At 33.1% G+C, this 19,289-nt stretch overlaps 2 protein-coding genes across 4 annotated transcripts in view; one reads left to right on the top strand and one right to left on the bottom strand.

Annotated features, from left to right (window-relative positions):
- SYCP1 (synaptonemal complex protein 1) overlaps window positions 1-19,289 on the bottom strand; it is a 113,462-nt gene that overhangs the window by 35,314 nt on the left and 58,859 nt on the right. For 2 of the 3 annotated variants that reach the window (XM_003933505.4, XM_010344057.3), the window contains exons 22-27: window positions 16,642-16,704; window positions 16,419-16,481; window positions 8,114-8,230; window positions 7,565-7,675; window positions 6,285-6,377; window positions 5,366-5,440 (exon numbers count right to left, since the gene is read on the bottom strand). In XM_003933505.4, coding sequence (XP_003933554.1) covers window positions 5,366-5,440; window positions 6,285-6,377; window positions 7,565-7,675; window positions 8,114-8,230; window positions 16,419-16,481; window positions 16,642-16,704 — 522 coding nt within the window. The remainder of the gene's footprint in view (window positions 1-5,365; window positions 5,441-6,284; window positions 6,378-7,564; window positions 7,676-8,113; window positions 8,231-16,418; window positions 16,482-16,641; window positions 16,705-19,289) is intronic. The other variant, XM_074381518.1, reaches the window with a different exon arrangement.
- Window positions 4,050-4,569, top strand: LOC120360523 (large ribosomal subunit protein uL23-like). The gene has a single exon (XM_039460853.2). The coding sequence runs from the start codon at window positions 4,050-4,052 to the stop codon at window positions 4,512-4,514; it is 465 nt and encodes a 154-aa protein (XP_039316787.1). The 3' UTR covers window positions 4,515-4,569.

Below are 19,289 nucleotides of genomic sequence, written 5' to 3' on the forward strand. Positions count from 1 at the left end.
CATATAACATTCTTAAAATGGCAATATTATAGAAATGGAAAGCACATTCATAATTGCCGGGGGTGAGGTGAGGGAGGTAAATGTGGCTATAAAACAGCAACACGAGGAATCTTTGTGGAGATGGAACTGTTCTATAACTTAATTGTATCAATGTCAATATCCTGGTTGTGATATTGTACTGCAATCTATAAGATGTGACCCCAGGGGGAAACTTAATAAAGGACACATGGAATCTCTCTATATTATTTCTAACAACTGCATGTGAATCCACAATTATCTCAAAATAAAAATCTTAATTAAAAGAAACTACACTGGCACCTACATCTTTCCTCCCTTCCCAAAATGTTTTTCATAGTCTGTTTTCTTTACCTTAGAACCTAAGCTCTTTCAAGAACTATTAAATATTTTGTAAAGAAATATCTATCTCAATAACAATAATTCTGCAATTCTAATTTCAAATTATTTTTTCTGATAAATTCAAATATAATATGTATATTTTAGTTTAAAGTAACTAATAGGGCATTTTTTTCAAAGGTATTCTTTCTTTATCTTTCTTGGTATGTGTGAGTGTATCTGACTGTGGTTCTTTTTGTTTTTACTTTTCATAAAGGAGCCATATGAAGTGATACATGCCCAAAATAGACAAAAGTTATTCTGGGATGTAAGCACTAGAAGTTCATCAATATTTTCCTTTATATTTGTATGTATTACTTACATTCAAATAATGTGTATAAAAGTCTAATTTACCATTATAATTTACATACATATGTATAATTAGCTTTCATCACTAGCCAGTCTACAGACTATAATTACACCTTCATTTCATGTCCTCATGTACATTCATAAACACTGACTATATTTTACAACATAAAGAAAATGCCAAACAATTTTTCAAAAAGTAACAATAGTATAGGCAATGCAATAAAAGTAGACATTTTTTAAACAGAAGAACAACACCTAAAAGAATTATCTCTATAACTGTTAGTCCAATCTGAGTATATGGAAAGTTGGAAAGCAGATGGGCAAACAGTAAACTCTAAGACATGGGTTTATAGGCTATTATTACCCTTTTTGTACTTTTCTATATTCATATTTTATAAAATACAAACATAATGTGTTTTTAACAATATAAATTTATGTATACTATAAATCCTTATATCAATGAGTTTAGACTATACTGTAGTAACAACCCCAAATTTTAGTGGATTACAAGAGAAGTTTATTTCTCAACCACTTTGCATGTCAATTATAGACTGGTTTCTACCCTACTCCTTGCCATCTCCAGGAATCTAGGCTGAAGAAGCAACTTCTATATCAGTCTCAAGGACAAAGAAAAAGAGAGGCTGGGAAGACCATGTGGTGTCTCTTAAAGCATCTTCTCAGAAATGCCACTTTTGCTCACATTCCATTGGGTAAAACAAAACATTTGGCCAAATCTGAAGTCAGCAAGGTAGAAATAGATAATTTTTCCTTTGGGAGGGACCCTAATAGAAAAGAGCAGCATACATTTTGAATAAAACAATATATCACAAGCCTAAATTTTTGATGTATATCTATGTACAGGCATATTTGTGTGTGTAGATATGTGTACATGTGTGTGTTTATATATTTTTTTCATAGATAAATAATCAGAAAGAAACACAATATGATGCAAATGGAGGCCCTAAATTATTTTTGATATGCAAATAAAAATAAGCCCTTAAATTTGTTAATAAGGAGTTCAGTGTGACCAAAGTCGAGAAACTGGTTAGGCCAATAGCTAAATTGTAAGAGTTGAGATAGAGCTGAAAAAAACAGACTAATACTTAAGAAGAGAAGAGAGACAGTATAGCAGCTGAAGGAGTTTAATGGATGATAGAAATGAGACAGTATAGGAAAGGGATTCAGCCCTGGTAGACCAGAGATGATAATCTAGACCCCATGAGCCTCACATATCAAGGCATATTCTCTCCCCTACCTTTCCATCTCCCTTAATAAGCTGACCCAAGTCACATAGCAGAAGGAGGACCTCTCCTAACTTAGCTGATTAGGCCGAATTCCTAAACAGCAAAAAAAGAAACTGTTTATCTCTTTAAAGTGATGTCTCCCAAGGTTACTAAAAGTGGGACTCTAGCGTTCCTAATAAGAACCTGACCATCTTCCAAGTTTACTGAAGTGAAGTTCTGGCATTCCTGATAAGAAATGGAACAGATTCCAGTCTGCTAAAGACAAGAAGGACTCCAACACTGACCTTTCACTGATGTTTTCCTCATTATAATCTCATCTTAATACTAAAATCTCCACCCAAGGCAGAACTTATCCACCATTTTCTGATCATGCAATGTATACCAGAGCATGATGCTCCTTACACAAGCACAAAGAAAATTTTCCCTAAATATGCTTGTACATCATTCCATTTTTTGCCTCAGCTTCTAAAATGACAACAGCTGAGCCTCAGGGAGCTAGCACCAAGATCCCTTTCCCATAAACTGCGCCCTTGCTTTGACTGAGCCACAAGCCTATTAAACCTTGCCTGAGAAAAAAATGTCTATTTGGTTTGGTGTTAATTTATACTTACATGAGAGTTAAAGAACTTGGGATACAAGCTACAGTAACAGAAGTCTTATTTATGTTTACTGACTAAAGTAAAAATTAAAGATTGCTGAGGGTTTAATAGCATTAAAGAGTTAAACCATAGAAGAATTACTCTTCTACTGTAACTGTAGCATCAAGGTAAGCATGAATCTTATTACTGCAAATAACGGGAAAGCCATTTTGTTATTCCTTTAAAAGACATTTATTGAAAATGTAAAAATTTCAAAACCCTGTATACTCAGATAAAGGTAAAACAAACATAATTAAGGCATAATTAGCCCTTGAAGAGCTTGCAATATAATAAGGGCACAGAGTAAAATAACCATTTTAACATTAAAAACAAAGTGCTATGAAATTACACACATATATAGTAAGTCCACAACTAGAAGATGAAAGATCTGTGAAATTTTCTAAGATATAGAAGGATTAAAGGAATTAAATCCAGTTAACAAAGTAAACAAAGTCTCAGAGGTTTGAAATTGAAAGTGTAAGAAACTGTAAATTAAATTAGAAAAAACATTTAACTAGAAGATCTATCAAAGCTGTTCCAGAGTGATTAAGAGAACAGGTTTGAAGCCATGCAAAATAGACCTAGATTTGAATTCTAGTCATTCTGCTCTCTTACTGTGTAATCTCTGTAAAAATAAAGATAATAATAAAGTATTGCATATAACATTGCTGTAAAGATTAAATTAAATGTAAGCAGGGTACTCTAGTCATTCTGCTCTCTGACTATGTAATCCTGAATAAATAATGTAATCTCTGTAAAAATAAAGATAATAATAAAGTATTGCATATAACATTGCTGTAAAGATTAAATTAAATGTAAGTAGGGTACTAAACACAGTTCCTATCTCATAGAAAGCAAAAAAAAAATAGTATTTGTCATTTATAGTGTGAATCAATTCACTCTGTAAACTGCAAAACACTATAGAGATAGCCTTTTTTCTGAAGCATGATGAATACCTTCAAAAAAAGCACATCTAAATACAGGTATTGATCGACTTACGACCTATGCAACTTACAACCATTCGACTTTATGACCACAATCGCTAGCCACGACTGCTCCATGTCTGGCAGCGCAAAAGTTGCACAGCTGGGCATACCACAGGGTGGACCAGCTTCCGGCAGCACTAGCATCTCCACGTGCACCATTTCAACTGTTATCCCAGACTCAGTACAGCAATTTGAGTTTTGTGTCTTGGATATTTTTCATCAAACCCCTCCCAAGATGTCTACCAAGAGGAAATTGTCTTTGTCTATGCCTCAGCCTGCCAAGAAGGAAAGAAATGCCATCGATCTCCCCACAAAAATGAAGGTAATTAAGCAGTACAAAGGAGGAAAGAAAGTGAATGTGATCACACGTGATATAAAGTTATCACACTCGACTGTGTCGACGATTTCGAAAGATAAAGAATTCGTGAAGCTGTGAAAGGTTCTGCACCCATGCGATCAACAGTTATAACAATCACAAGATGGCGCCGAAAGCGAAGAAGGAAGCTCCTGCCCCGCCTAAAGCCAAAGCGAAGGCTTTAAAGGCCAAGAAGGCAGTGTTGAAAGGTGTCCACAGCCACAAAAAAAAGAAGATCCGCACGTCACCCACCTTCCAGCGGCCCAAGACACTGCGGCTCCGGAGGCAGCCCAAATATCCTCAGAAGAGCGCCCCCAGGAGAAACAAACTGGACCACTATGCTATCATCAAGTTTCCGCTGACCACTGAGTCTGCCATGAAGAAGATAGAAGACAACAACACACTTGTGTTCATTGTGGATGTTAAAGCCAACAAGCACCAGATCAAACAGGCTGTGAAGAAGCTCTATGACATTGATGTGGCCAAGGTCAACACCCTGATTCAGCCTGATGGAGAGAAGAAGGCATATGTTCGACTGGCTCCTGATTACGATGCTTTGGATGTTGCCAACAAAATTGGGATCATCTAAATGGAGTCCAGCTGGCTAATTCTAAATATATGTATATCTTTTCACCATAAAAAAAAAAAAAAAAAAAAAACAGTTATAACAAAGCAACGAAGCGAAGTGGGCCCATCCACGAAATGGAGAAATTCCTGCCTCAGATGACAACATCAACAATCCACAGCCAAGCACCAGCGGCCAATAAAATGTTTTGTACATGTTTATATATTTTGATATGTTTTGCAATTGGGAAAACATTTCCTATGGTATTTTTTACACCTGTATTTTGTATTTTTGTATGCACCTGTATTTTGTAATTTTGTATGTTTTGCAAATATTAAACCACTTGTACTGGTAATGCAGTGTTTTACTTAAACCTGACGAATATAAAAATGAAAAACAAAATGGTGTAGAGATGATACAAATGGCATAAAATGAACAAAGAAAATTATAATATATAACAATAATGAAAGAAAATTATGATAAAATATGACTTAAAGATTTTTATAACATCATTTCACAGTACTGTGCTGTACATATAGCCTACTCAACTTACGACCAAATCGTTACGACCGGTCTGTCAGAACCAATCGTGGTCGTAAGTCAAGCACTGGCTGTATATAAGCATTTTAATATGAGATAATATTACTCAAATACAGTATAAAGTGTTCCTTTCCTTAAAAACACACATATTTACATGTGTTTTACATTTACATTAGGAAATATTCTAAATATTTCTAGAAAAAAGCTTATGGGGAAAACTATTTTCTTATCCCATTACTGAAATTTATCATATTTTATAATATGACATATTTCTAAAAATCCAAAGTTGCCCCTAAACCTTATAATCATTTTATCTGTAATGCCACAAGACCTACTTTTTCTTCTCTTTCTATTTCAAGTTGCTTCTTAACAGACAAAAGTTCATTTCTAAAATTGGATAGTTCAATCTCCTAAAGAAAAAGAAACATGAAGTTTATAAGAGCTTCCATGTATTTCTCAAGACAGTGAAAATATAAACTAGTGCTCTGAGTAAATTCAACTTTGTAGAGAAATAAATTCACTCATAAAATATAGATACTTTTAAAGTAAACTAATATGAAGGCTGCTAGCTGAACATAGCTCAAGACCTCATTTAAACAAGTTTTTTAGGCTGGGCACAGTGGCTCATGTCTGTAATCCCAGCACTTTGGGAGGCAGAGGCAGGCGAATCACTCAAGGTCAGGAGTTTGAGACCAGCCTGGCCAATATGCTGAAACCCCATCTCTACTAAAAATATTAACACAAAAATTAGCTGGGTGTGGTGATGCACATCTGTAGTCCCAGTTACTTGGGAGGCTGAGGCAGGAGGATCACTTGAAGCCAGAAGGTAGAGGGTGCAGTGAGCCAAGATCATGTTAGTGCACTCCAGCCTGAGCAATAAAGAAAGGCTTTATCTCAAAAAAAAAGAAAGAAAGAAAGAAAAGGAAAAAAAAGTGTTTTATAGTTTTCTTTAAAGAAAAATTTAACACAAAGTTTATCTCTCCTTGTTCTCTCCCAATTTATCCTACTCTCCTCTCCCAATTTCAATCCGAGGTCCAAATTTGTTAATTGGAGTTTATAAAATTTCCCTTGAAAAAAAGTTCGTTCCACTATTTTGAAAAATAAATTAGAAAACACATTTAACTAGAAGAGCTATAAGATCCCTTTCAGATTTAAGACTTATTCTATAGCTCGAAAATTAGTTTTACTTAATATTATTCTTTACCACCAGTCACTGCTAACATTATGAAAACAGCTGTTTTTTCTGTATCTCACCAAAGATGCTCTCAGTGATGTCTGCTCCTGTTCTTTGCTCTTGTAAAGTCCTAATTCTGAGTCTCTTTCTTCAATGATCTTATCATATTGGTGCTATATTAAACAAAGAAGACTGAATAGATTATAAAATTGTGTATTTTAGGTGTATTAAAACTGAATAGATTATAAAATTGGTATTCTAACATTTTATTTAATATTTAATTTAGTATTTAATTATTTAGTATTTAATTTTGCAGAAAAATGATGTTTATAAATTCACTAATACATATGGGTATATATATATTTTTAATGAATCAATTATATTTTTTCATTCAAACAACCTCAACAGTGAAACACTCAACAGTCTTGGAAATAACCTAAGAGCAGAAGATAATTCTTTCATTGGAAACATTGAATTTTAACATTTAAAAATATGACAGAAACACCAAGACTTCTACAAAACTGACTAATTCCAAATCTGGGACAGGAAATATAAGCCTTAAACATTTTGTCATAACTCAAAAAAAGTTATCAGAGAAAAATAAAGTTAAGTCAAAAGAACTTGCCAGCCACCTTGAAGAGGCTCCTGCTAGCCAAACGTGGGAAAATGTGAGTTATCAATAAGGACACATGCTGCACTGCATTGAAACATACCAAATTTGTTTAAATCCACGAGCTCACAATGTTATTTAAATTATGTTTTAAAATCCTCACTGGTTCCCTCACAATAATCTCTTATTCCAGCAGCTTTTTTTTTTTTTTTTTTTTTTAATGAATAGGTAGGTATACCCTACTTCTCCAGATCTTAAGAATGAGGCTTAGTTCCTTAACAGATGGATACTCTAAAACAACAATTAAAAATATAAGACACAAACACATCAAACACTAAGCATTTTATCTATTTTGTCCTTTGATAAAAATTAATTTAGTCTATTATGTGTTAGATATACCTACAGAATACAAATACCGATGAAATATTTATCCTGGGCATGTACTTAAAAATATATAAGGTAGAAAGTGCTATAAGAGACTACTAGGAGAATCCAGAAAAAGAGTGATTACTTCCATTCATCACAGATAATAGAGATTTCCTCAAGGAAGTCACACACAGGCTCAACTTTGTACAGTTAAGATCTGAACTTAGAGAAATGGGCATCAAAGGTATTCCAGCTATAGTCAGTCACTGTCGCATAGAAAATAATCTTTTCTGACAAATAAGAATACTATCTTGATTTCACCATTTTTTAACAGAAATATGGCTCCAATTAATAATTTTCATTATATAAGATGAAAAAAATTACCTTATGTTTTTCCATAAGTGCTACCATTTCGGCTATTTTATGTTGACATCGTATATCAATTTCTTTCTGCAATTTTACTGCTTCATCAGCTATTACTTTTGCTTTCTTAACCTATAAAATAAGCAAAAAAGTTTCTTAAAATCAATGCACAAAAAACAAACTTAAGTGTTAATAGTATTCTACTTAAATAAAATGTTATTTAAGTGTTATACTTAAATAAAATGCAAACTTCAAACATCAGGAAACTGAAAAAACAAGCAGAAAAATGCACTGTTTGGGGTTTTTTTCGGGGTGTTCTCTGAAGTAAGATGACAGTATAACACTGTGGCAATCATTTAATCCTTTCAAAATAACTATATACACAAACACTTAGAATAACAAGGATAGTTTTAGCTTCTGCAAAAATAAACTGACCCTAATATAAATTTACTAAACCTTTTTTTAAACTGTAGTTTAAAATTTAAGATTTTTTTTACTTTTCTCTTAAAATCCTAATAAAAACATAGATTTTTAGTATAATAAATTCTGAATACATTAAGTTTTTCCCACCTCGCCTAAAAGATTTTCTTCTGATATCTTTTTGTCATCAATTTCCTTCTGATAGCTGTCAGTCATTTCTTGAAATTTCTGTTTGGCACCTTCTAGTTCTAACTCTAATGTATTGACCTTTAAGTAAAGAAAAATGGCATGAATATTAGTAAATGCTATGGACTGCTTGAAAATATTCCATATTCATTTTGTGGTTTTATGAATCTTAAAAGATTTTTTAAGATTCCTTATACTTTCATATGATGAGATGTGTTTTATTTTCTCAAAATCTATCTTCCCCCCTAAAATATGTATTTAGTCTTGGCAAGTAATATAAAATAAACACCCATGCATTTATTTTTAATGAATTTCTCAACAATATTTACATTTGTTACTCTCAATGAGTTTAATACGCTTTATTAGTATAAGTATGTCCACTTGACGAAAACTCATGTGATTCAAAGAAAAGGTATATTCTTAACGAGATTAATTTCTATAGAGAAGCAAAACCTTCCATTTATATTATTTTCACATACTTTGTATAAATATTTACTGAGTTGTCTAGGTATAATTCATATATACCAATTATCAAGAGGGAAGAAAAGCCCTGAATTAGCACCCTTCATATTCACTTTTATCTTAGATTATTACTGGAGAGGTGTTACATGGCAGGAATAGGAATTAGGAAGAGGGGTATGAGTAATATGATGAATCAGACTGTATTTTATATCCATAAGTCAATCACCAACTTTAAAATATAGACCGTTACCAATATTGATAAAAACTGTTAAATTCCCCTCCTTCTTCATTAATTTTCCCCTATCACCCTTTCAAGTATAACAGACATTCTTAATTTGTATTTCCTTACTCTTCCTCATAGATTGCATAATTATGCATCCCTAAAAAATATTTCAAGATTTTTTGTTTTTGAACTTTATATATTTTCATAAAACATTCTTTTTCTGGTTTGCTTTTCTTGTTGAAGTTACGTTTGACATATTTATGTGTATAAATACAGTTCATTCATTTTCACTGCTGAGTAGTGTTCCATTGTATGAATATAACACTGTTTATGTATTCAATTGTTCAGGCCACTGAGTTGTCTCTATTTTGGAGTTGATACACACAATAATGCTATGAATGTTCTTATAAACATCTCCTGGTTTACAAGAATGTAAACTTTCTCTATAGTATATACCTAGGATTGGAATTGTCAGGTCATAGGGCAGGTTACATATTCAACTTTACAAAATGACATTATTTTCCATATGCATTTACCAATTTAAATTCCCAGCAACAGGGTTATGACTTTTCTTGTTTCGCAACCTCAGCAAGAGTTGATAGTGTCAGACAAAAGTATTTGACTAGGTTTTGTCATTTAATTTGCATTTTCCAAAAAATTATGTAACATGTTTAACTCTTCATGTTTTCTGTTCTGTGACCATCTCTGTTCATATATTTTACTCATTTATCTACTTGGTGCTTCATTTTCTTAATTACATTTAATGGGTGGGTTCTAATCTTTTTTTCATTATATATGTAAAGTGGGGATATTCCTCCAACTTTCAGGATTGTTGCTTTCCTTTCCAAGTAACCAGAAATTATTATAGTATATAATAATTTATCAATATTTTCAAGTATGGTTGTGTTTTTTAATCTTATTTAGGAAAATTTTCAACACCAGGCCACAAAAATACTTTCCCATATCTTCTTCAAATACCCTGAAGCCCTGCCCTTCACACTTATATCCTTAAGGAATTTGTGTTTGTATGCAGTGTAGAGGTAGACTTTCATATTTTTACATATGGATAGTCAAATGTTCTAGCACTACATATCTGCAATATTACTCTATATTGTGTCTAGTTACCATACACCTGGATCTTTTCCTAGGCTTCTCTTTTATTCAACTGATTTGACAACTACTGTGCAAATATCTTTCTGTCTTAATTACCTTAGCTATGCAATTAATCTTTATATCTGGTAGGGCACTTTTCCTACTTTGTTCTTAAAAATTGCTTTAGTTATTCTTGGCCTATATGATAATTTTGGTTAAACAGTCCAAGTGTTCTTGAAAAGTATGTTTTCCTCATTTTCTAATACAAAATTATCCTTATTTCTCCAACAGTGTTAAAAGATAGGTATGTTGTAGACAAAATTCCAATTCAATGTTGACAGTAAACTTCTCAGTCCATAAAAATACTTTCCCATTGTTTTCTGATTTCTATCGTTGTTTGTTGAGATGTCTGTCCATGGCCAATCTGCTATTCCTTCACTGGTGATCTTCCATTTCTCTCCAGCTACTTTTAATACTTCTATGTGCCCAATATTGTTGAATTATAATATACTAAGTCTAGATGTGGATTTCTTTTAATTTTTCTTGCCTGGCATAAATTTCTCTTTCTATATCTGTGACTTCATGTCTTTCATCAATTCTAAATATTCTCATTAGAGGTTGCATAGATATCATTTATATATACAAATGATATGAATGCTTGGGGTCAAAAATGTTTCAGATTTCAGATGTTTTCAGATTTGGGAATATTTACATATACCTAATGAGATATCCCAAGGATGGGACCTATGTCTAAACACAAAACTAATTTATATTTCATATATACCTTATACACATAGCCTGAAGGTAATTTAATACAATATTTTAGTAATTTTGCACATGAAAAAGTATGTGTTAAGTACTTATGCATGGAATTCTCCACTTGTGGCATTATGTCTGTGCTATAAAGCTGTAGATTTGGGAGCATTTTAGATTTTGGATTTTCAGATTAGAAATGTTCAGCCTGTAATTACAGCTTATCCCCAATTCACTCTATTTTTTTCTTTCTTCTTGGACAATACAAAACCCCTAGGGAAAAAAATCATCAAAGTACATGACAACTATAATAGTATACTAACATACAAGACATAAGAGATAAAGGAGATAATGTAGTCTAAGGCCAAATATGCCAGTAAAAGAGACAAAGATTGTCAGGGTGCATAAAATTATAAACTCTGGCTAAATGCTGTTTATAAGAGATATTTAAAACATAAAGATACATAAAGGATAAGAGTAAACAGATTTAAAAGCTATAACAAGCAAACACAAAACAGAACAAAACTGGTATAGTTATAAAAATAAGATAAAATCTTGCTCTAAGACAAGAAGCACTACTAGAGATAAAGGAGTTATCTTATTTTAACAACAATTTCTATTATATATAAATATATAAAATATATATTAACTATACAGTTGACCTTTGAACAACATGGATTTGAACTGCATCCATTTACACGTGGATTTTTTTCAACAAAATTTAAATGGAAAATACACTATCCACAGGATATGAAACCCACATATATGGAGAACCAACTTTTTATTTGCACAGATTCCACAGGGCTGACTAGGAGATAAGAGTACATAGAGATTTTGGCATTCATGGGAAGTTCTGGAACCAACCCTCCATGTATAAACCAAGGGAACAACTATACCTATAAAGTTCTATCACATGTAATAAAAAGGTATATATATTCTAAATAATGTACATCCAATAATATGGCCTTGAAATAAAAACAAGTTAACAGAACTGCAAATAAGAGAACAGAAATCTACAATCATTGTGTAAAATTTTTAAACACATCTGTCTTAGTCAACTATTTAATAAAACACAAAAACTAAGCAGAGATACAGAATCAAAAAAGATACACTAACATAAAGAATACAACTGGTAATCTTTTTACATAACGGAACACTTCACGCAACATTATTTATATAATATACATTATTTTCAGGTATGTAAGGCACGTTTATAAAAAGTGACCTCATACATTGAGCCATCAGGCAAATATCAATAAATTTCAAAGTACTAAAGTCACACCAGAGTGTGTTCTCTAATAACAATTGAATTATGCTAGAAATCAGTAACAAAAACACAACATGTTTCTTAAATTTAGAAATTAAGAAATACAGGAGGGCATTGGGCTAAACAATGCTAATTTACTATATATCAAAACCTATAGGACAGCAATACTTAGTGGAAAATTTATAGCCTGAAAATGTGTACTTAGAAAGACCAGAAATTAATGATCTGAGAATTCATCTTAAGATAGAGCCAGGCATGGTGGCTCACACCTGTAACCCCAGTACTTTCAGAGACCAATGTGGGTGGATCACTTGAGGCCAGGAGTTTGAGACCAGTCTGGCCAACATAGTGAAACCCCATCTGTACTAAAAATACAAAAATTAGCCAGGCATGGGAGCACATGCCTGTAATCCCAGCTACTCAGGAGGCTGAGGCAGGAGAAAGCAGTTGAACCCAGGAGGTAGAGGTTGCAGTGAGCCAAGATTATGGCCACTGCACTCCAGCATGGGTGACAGAGCCAAACTCCATCTCAAAAAAAGAAAAAAACTTCCCAAATCGACAAACGCCTGGTAACAGTGATGAAGAAAAAACAAAAGAAGGAACAAATAACCAACATCAGATTAAAAACAGGACATTGCTGTTTTTAACAGTAAATGCTACAAACAATTCAGAAACTGTAGAAAATATAGATGAACTGGATGAAATCCAGAAAAACATTATTTATCAAATTGAAGAAATAGGATAACTAAGTTATACTGTAACTATGATTAAATTGTTTCTGAAACTAAAAGCATTTGCATAAAGAGAACTCTAGGCCCAGTAGCTTTCATTGGTGAGTTCAAAATTAATGAGACGTAATATACATGTAATAAATTGTATGGCTTTAAGTGTAAAGTTTAATAAGCTTTGACAAATTGTTTTTTGTTTGTTTGTTTGTTTGTTTGTTTGTTTGTTTTCTGGAGACAGAGTCTTGCTCTGTCACCAGGCTAGCACGCAGTGGCACAATCTCGCCTCACTGCAACCTCTGCCTCCTGGGTTCAAGCAATTCCACTGCCTCAGCCTCCTGAATAGCTGGGACTACAGGCGCATGCCACCACGCCCAGCTAATTTTTTTATTTTTAGTAGAGATGGGATTTCACCATGTTTGCCAGGATGGTCTCAATCTCCTGACCTCATGATCCACCCCCGTCTCAGCCTCCCAAAGTGCTGGGATGACAGGCGCACCTCTCCTGGCCGACAAACATGAGAGAACATATTCTGTGAGACTTCAGACTTTCAAAATGTATGGAAACTTGTTTACAGTCTTTTTTGGTAAGCATTCTATATGAATTTCAATAGAATTTATAGTTGCAGGTAGAGTGTTCTGTAAGTATCAATTAAATCAAATAGTTATGAGTGATGTTCAGATTTTCTATATCCTTCCAGATGTTTTACTAGTTGTTGTATCAGTTGTTGAAAGGGGAGTATTATGAGTATGGCATTTTTTACTGCTTATTTTATTACTTCATTTTACTTCATTTATTTTGAAGCTCTATTATTAGGTACAAAGATATACTTAGTTGTTATATCTTTTTAATGAATTGACACCTTTACCATTATAAAATGCCCCTATTGATCTCTAATAATATTACTTGTCTTATATTTGTATTATTGAAATTGTCTCATTAAAATTGTCACTCTACTTTCATATGCTTACTATTGGCATGATAGTATTTCTTTCTTTTATCTTTTTCCCTTAAACCTCTTTGTGTCTTTATATTAAATACAATGTGTCTCTAATAGCAGCATATGGTTTGCCCTTGATTTTTTTATCCAGAATGATCATTTCTGCCTTTTTATTAAAATATTTGTCCATTGACATCTAAAATAATTTATTGATATGGTTGAGTTCAGATCATTATGCTATTTGTCTTCTATTCGTATCTGTTTTTTGTTTCTCTGCACTTCCTTGGGAGTTTATCAAACTTTTTTCGTATTCTATTTCATTTTAATTCCTCTATTGGCTTTTTTTCTATTGTTGTGGACTAGATATTCCCCCATAATTCATATGTTGAAATCCTACCCTCAATGTGATAGTATAGTAGGGCCTGTGGGAAGTGATTAGATCATAAGGGTGGAGACTTCATTAATGGGATTAGTGTCCTTGCTAAAAAAGGATCCCAGAGAGCTCATTTGCCCCTTCTGCCATCTGAGAACATAATGAGAAGATGGCTGTTTATGAACCAGAAACCAGATACTAAATCTGCCAGTGCCTTGATTATTGACTTCCAGTCTTCAGTACTATAAGAAAAAAATGTTTATTGTTTATACACCACCCAGTCTATGGTACTTTGTTATAAAAACCTAAACTGAGACAGCTATACTTGGTTGCATTATTTTGCAGTGGTTGCTCTAAGGAGGATAGTATGTATCACTAACCTATCAAACTCTACTTAAGAGTTAATAATGTACTGTTTCATATGTAATATAAAAATGTTACAACAAAATAGTTATATTTACTCCCCTGTCCTTTGTGTTATGGCAGTCACATAGATTATAAACTCCATAATAGCATTTTTTTTTTCCTTTAAGCTCCCATATATACCCTTTTAAAATAAAAGAAAAATATATCGCCTTTTAAATTCATCTCAGTATTTACCATTTCTAGTGCTTCTCATTTCTTCTACTGATCCAAATTTCCATCTAATGCCATTTTCCTTCAGCTTGGAGAAATTCCTTTACTATTGCTTAGGGTACAGCTTTTGATGTCATGTTATCTTCATTTTTTATAAATATTTTTTGCTGCATACAGAATTCTGGGTTGATGGTTGATTTTTGTTAGCATTTTATAAATGTCATTCCTTGGTCATCTGGCCTTCAGACAAGGTCAACCATCATTTGTGTCATTGTTGTGTAAGGTGACATTTTTTTCTGTCTGCTTTTAAAAGTTTCCTTTTATCTTTGGTTTTAGCACTTTGACTAAGATATGACTGCTTACATATGGTTTTGTGTCAATCTTGCTTTGGATTTGGTGAGGGCCATGAATCTGTGAGCTTGTTTTATATTAAATGTGGGAAATGTTTGAGAAATTCCTCTATTAATTATTTGCCCAGGTCAGGCACAGTCACTCACACCTGTAATCCTAGCAATTGGGGAGGCTGAAGCAGGTAGATTGCTTGAACCCAGGACTTCAAGATCAGCCTGGGAAACATGGAAAAACCCCCATCCCTATCAAAAATACAAAAATAAGCTGGATGTGGTGGCATACACCTGCAGTCCCACCTACTCAGGAGGTTGAGGTAGGAGGATCACCTGAGCTCAGGAGGTCGAGGCTGCAGTGTGTTGTGATCACTCCACTGCATTCCAGCCTGGATGACAGAGTGAGAGTCTGTCTCAAAAATAAAAATTGTATTTGCCCTATTCTCTCTCTCTTCTTATTTGGGGACTCCAATTACACTCTTAAAAACACTTGCTATGGTTCTACAGGCCGCTGAGGCACTATTCCTTTCTTTTAAAAATATCTGTGTACTTCTGACTAGATACTTTCTACTTATCCAGCTTCCAGTTTAATGACACTTGATTCATTTGTCTTCAATCTACTGTTAGGATCATTTGGTTTTGGATTTGGTTTTGGTTTTGGTTTTTAAGAACATTTTACTTTTCAGTTTTAAAATTTCCATTTGATTGTTTTCAGTTTCCATTTCTTCACTGAGATTCCCCATCTGATCTTTCATTATGACCAGAGTTTCCTTTCTGTCTTTGAAAATATTTATAATAGCTGCATAAAAGACCTTATCTGCTAATTCCAACATCTGGGTTATTTTGTGTTATTTTTTATTGACTGATTTTTATACTACTAATTGACATTTGTGTTGTCTTCTGTTTGGGGACAACACAAATAATACTGCTATGAATATTTTTGTACCTTTCTCCTGACTTTACCTAGAAGTAGAAGAGCTGAATTATAAGATATATGTATCTGCTACGTTTATACAGAATATCAACAGCTTATGAAAATCCTTACTTGACTTACTTTTTAATCACATTTACATATTTTTAATTTCAAATACTATTAAAGAAAGGTCTAAGATTTTTATGTTTCCTCCCAAAAAGCACATACTTAATACAACGAGAACTGCTGTTTTCCATTTATAATCCAAAAACTATTTATTGAATACTTACTGTCAGTCATTGTTCAAAGACTTATGAATAAGATTACAAAATATGGCTTTAATATTAGGAGCTTACATTGTAGAGCTTTAATTTGTTTTATACAAGTTAAGGGTTCTCAATCCCCTTTTGCAGCAGGATAATCACACCTAGATGTAGGGAATATGACCACACACAAACAGCTCATGCATGCACATATATTCTTAAGCTGCTTGAATCCAATTTTCATTTTATACTGTTACAGTATAAATAAGTGGCATAAAACTTCTAAATTCTCATCTATTCGTATTTAAAAAAAAAACAAAAATAAAGATTCCAAATACCTTTATCTCATAAACATTCAGTTGCTTGCTTTCTGCTATACCTTTTTTTTTCAAGGCCTTATTCTGTTAAAAGTAAAAATAAATATATTTAGTACTAAAGTTATTCTAACCCACCTTCCCACTGACTTTGACTTAAATTACTAAAGGAAGGGAAAGCATTATTCTCTAAAACTGTGGTGAAAATATCAGTTTGATTTTGAGTATATTTATAAAAAATACATACCTCCTGCTGAAGTTCTTCAATACGTTTGTTTTTATTTTCAACTTGTTTCCTTAAATTGTTACGCTAAAAAAATTATGAGAAATTACAACTATTTAATTCAGTATTCCAGTCAAAACAGGCAATTTCAGACTAATAAAAATATTGCATAAGGTACTAATAAAGGTCACTTCAAATCATGGTAATTCCATTAATATAAAAATTATACTATAATCACAAATTTTAATAAAGATCATCTAAATACAAACGCAATCATAGCTCATGCAACCTCCAACTCCTGGGCTCAAGTGATCCTCCCACCTTAGCCTCCCAAAGTGCTGGGATTACAAGTGTAAGCCACTATACTCAGCCCCAGTATGCCTTTTTAAAAAAAAAAAAAAATCTTTGTATGTGAAATTATGAATATGTTAACTAGCATGATTTAATCATTTCACAATGTATACATATATCAAAACATCACTTTGTATACCATAACTATGTATAATTTTTCTCAGTTAAAAAAATCATTTTAATGTTACTGTTTATATGTCAACATTCATCATTCTTATCTTTACGATGTTTTATCAGCTTTCCCAGTTTATCTTGAATTTTTTTAATTGCCTTGTATATAAATGTTTCTAATCTATTAAATATAGCTTCACAAACATTGGTTAATTCTGAACTTTGCAACAATCAGAAAAGGATAGGCATTATCTCCATTTGAGAGATGAGGAAACTAAGGCTCAGATAGGTAAAATGCACATAAAGTAAGAAATGTCTGAATTAAGGTACCAGATTGGGGTAAAAAAAATATAATGAAATTCAATGTCATACAAAATATCTGGAAATATTTACAACCTGGATTCTTTCTGGGAAACTGTTTCAACAAGTAAGTTGAAATCCAAATAGGCCGGGCACGGTGGCTCAAGCCTGTAATCCCAGCACTTTGGGAGGCCGAGGCGGGTGGATCACAAGGTCAAGAGATCGAGACCATCCTTGGTCAACATGGTGAAACCCTGTCTCTACTAAAAATACAAAAAAATTAGCTGGGCATGGTGGTGCGTGCCTGTAATCCCAGCTACTCAGGAGGCTGAGGCAGGAGAATTGCCTGAACCCAGGAGGTGGAGGTTGCAGTGAGCCGAGATCGTGCCACTGCACTCCAGCCTGGGTAACAAGAGCGAAACTCCGTCTCAAAAAAAAAAAGAAAAAGAAAAAGAAAAAGAAATCCAAATATGGAAAACTAAAATGTGCTAAAAATTTGTCATGCATTTCATTTTTTTCCTTAAATCGTCACTAATATTTTGTATATTGGCAAAATAAATCATGTTTTAAATTCTTAAGGGAGAATTTTATTTTATGTTAAAAATTAAATTAATGTTTTTCTCCATGACAAACAACAAGCTTAATGATCTGTAATGGCCTCTGATACAAATTTTTAAGTAGCGAATTACATACCAAGTATTTAGTAGATTAAGCTCATTGTTTCAGGTTGAATTTAACTAATAAATATGAACTAAAAGAAAAATAGCTTTTCAGGGAGGAAAATGTGATATAGTGTAAAGAATGCAGAAGACCAGCTCTCCTACTTCTTAGTCATGTAACCTTTTGAAGGTTTTTATCCTTTGGAGGTCTGATTTCCCAATTCATAAAATAAGAGCAATAATGACTTCCAGTTAAGCAAGATAACAAGAAAGAACCTAGAATGCACCTAGTCTATTTAAGCCCTTTAAAATGTTAGCTCATCTCATCCTTGAATTATTCCAATAGTTTTACAGCTCTCAAAAGTATACATATAATTTTAACAATCCTCATGTCAAAATTCTTCAATGACCTCAAACTCCTAAATATAGCTTATGTGGCCTTAAATGATCCACCCTCATATTTCCCCACCTTCATCTCTCCATGCCTACCCCTCCCTACCCTCATCTTTCCTCACCCTGCCCACCATTACCTTACACTTCATCTTTCAGTCACAATGAACTTTTTGTAGTTACTTAAATATGCCATGCTCTGATACTTTCAGACTTACCCATATAATGTTTATACATTTTTAACTTAGAATATTATCCTCCCTGCTATACTTATGTCCACTACCTGCCCTCGACTAATTCCTATTAATCTAAGGCTTCACATTGAATGTGACTTCTTTCAGGAAGCATGCCCTGACTCAAGTTTGGATTATATGTTCTTTCTACAGACTCTAATAGTATCCAAATAGGGGGCCTCTGTTTTGGTCTGGCCAGCACCCTTTCCTACAAGAACTACTCTACTATAAAATCCACAGTAGTCCTGCTCAGGTCATGATATTTGATGGGGGCTAACTCTATCTCTATGAATGGACATGCAGCTCAGGCTTAGCCAGTTTACTCTATCTCCTAGCTACAATGATTGGCTCAGGATTAAATACGAACTAAACTAGGCCAGAGTTCTCACCAAGATTTTTTTAGAACTTTCAGGACTACTTTTAATAGCTTTCCTACTAATTCCAATGCCTTTCATCTCTCCCCATTTCATTCTCAAATATTAAAAGGTGTCACCTCCCCATTAAAAAACTTTACTTAGATCACTACTATGTCCCAAATAAATGAAATCCAAATGTAACACCCAGAACAGTATCTGGCACATAGTAGGTGGTCAATAATATTTGTTGAATGAATGAAAAAAAACACAAT

This window comes from Saimiri boliviensis, chromosome 11 (genome assembly GCF_048565385.1).
Source record: "Saimiri boliviensis isolate mSaiBol1 chromosome 11, mSaiBol1.pri, whole genome shotgun sequence".
Lineage (NCBI taxonomy): Eukaryota > Metazoa > Chordata > Mammalia > Primates > Cebidae > Saimiri > Saimiri boliviensis.

Excerpts from the sequence above, each read along its gene's own strand:
- LOC120360523 (XM_039460853.2), top strand. The coding sequence starts at position 4,050 with ATGGCGCCGAAAGCGAAGAAGGAAGCTCCTGCCCCGCCTAAAGCCAAA.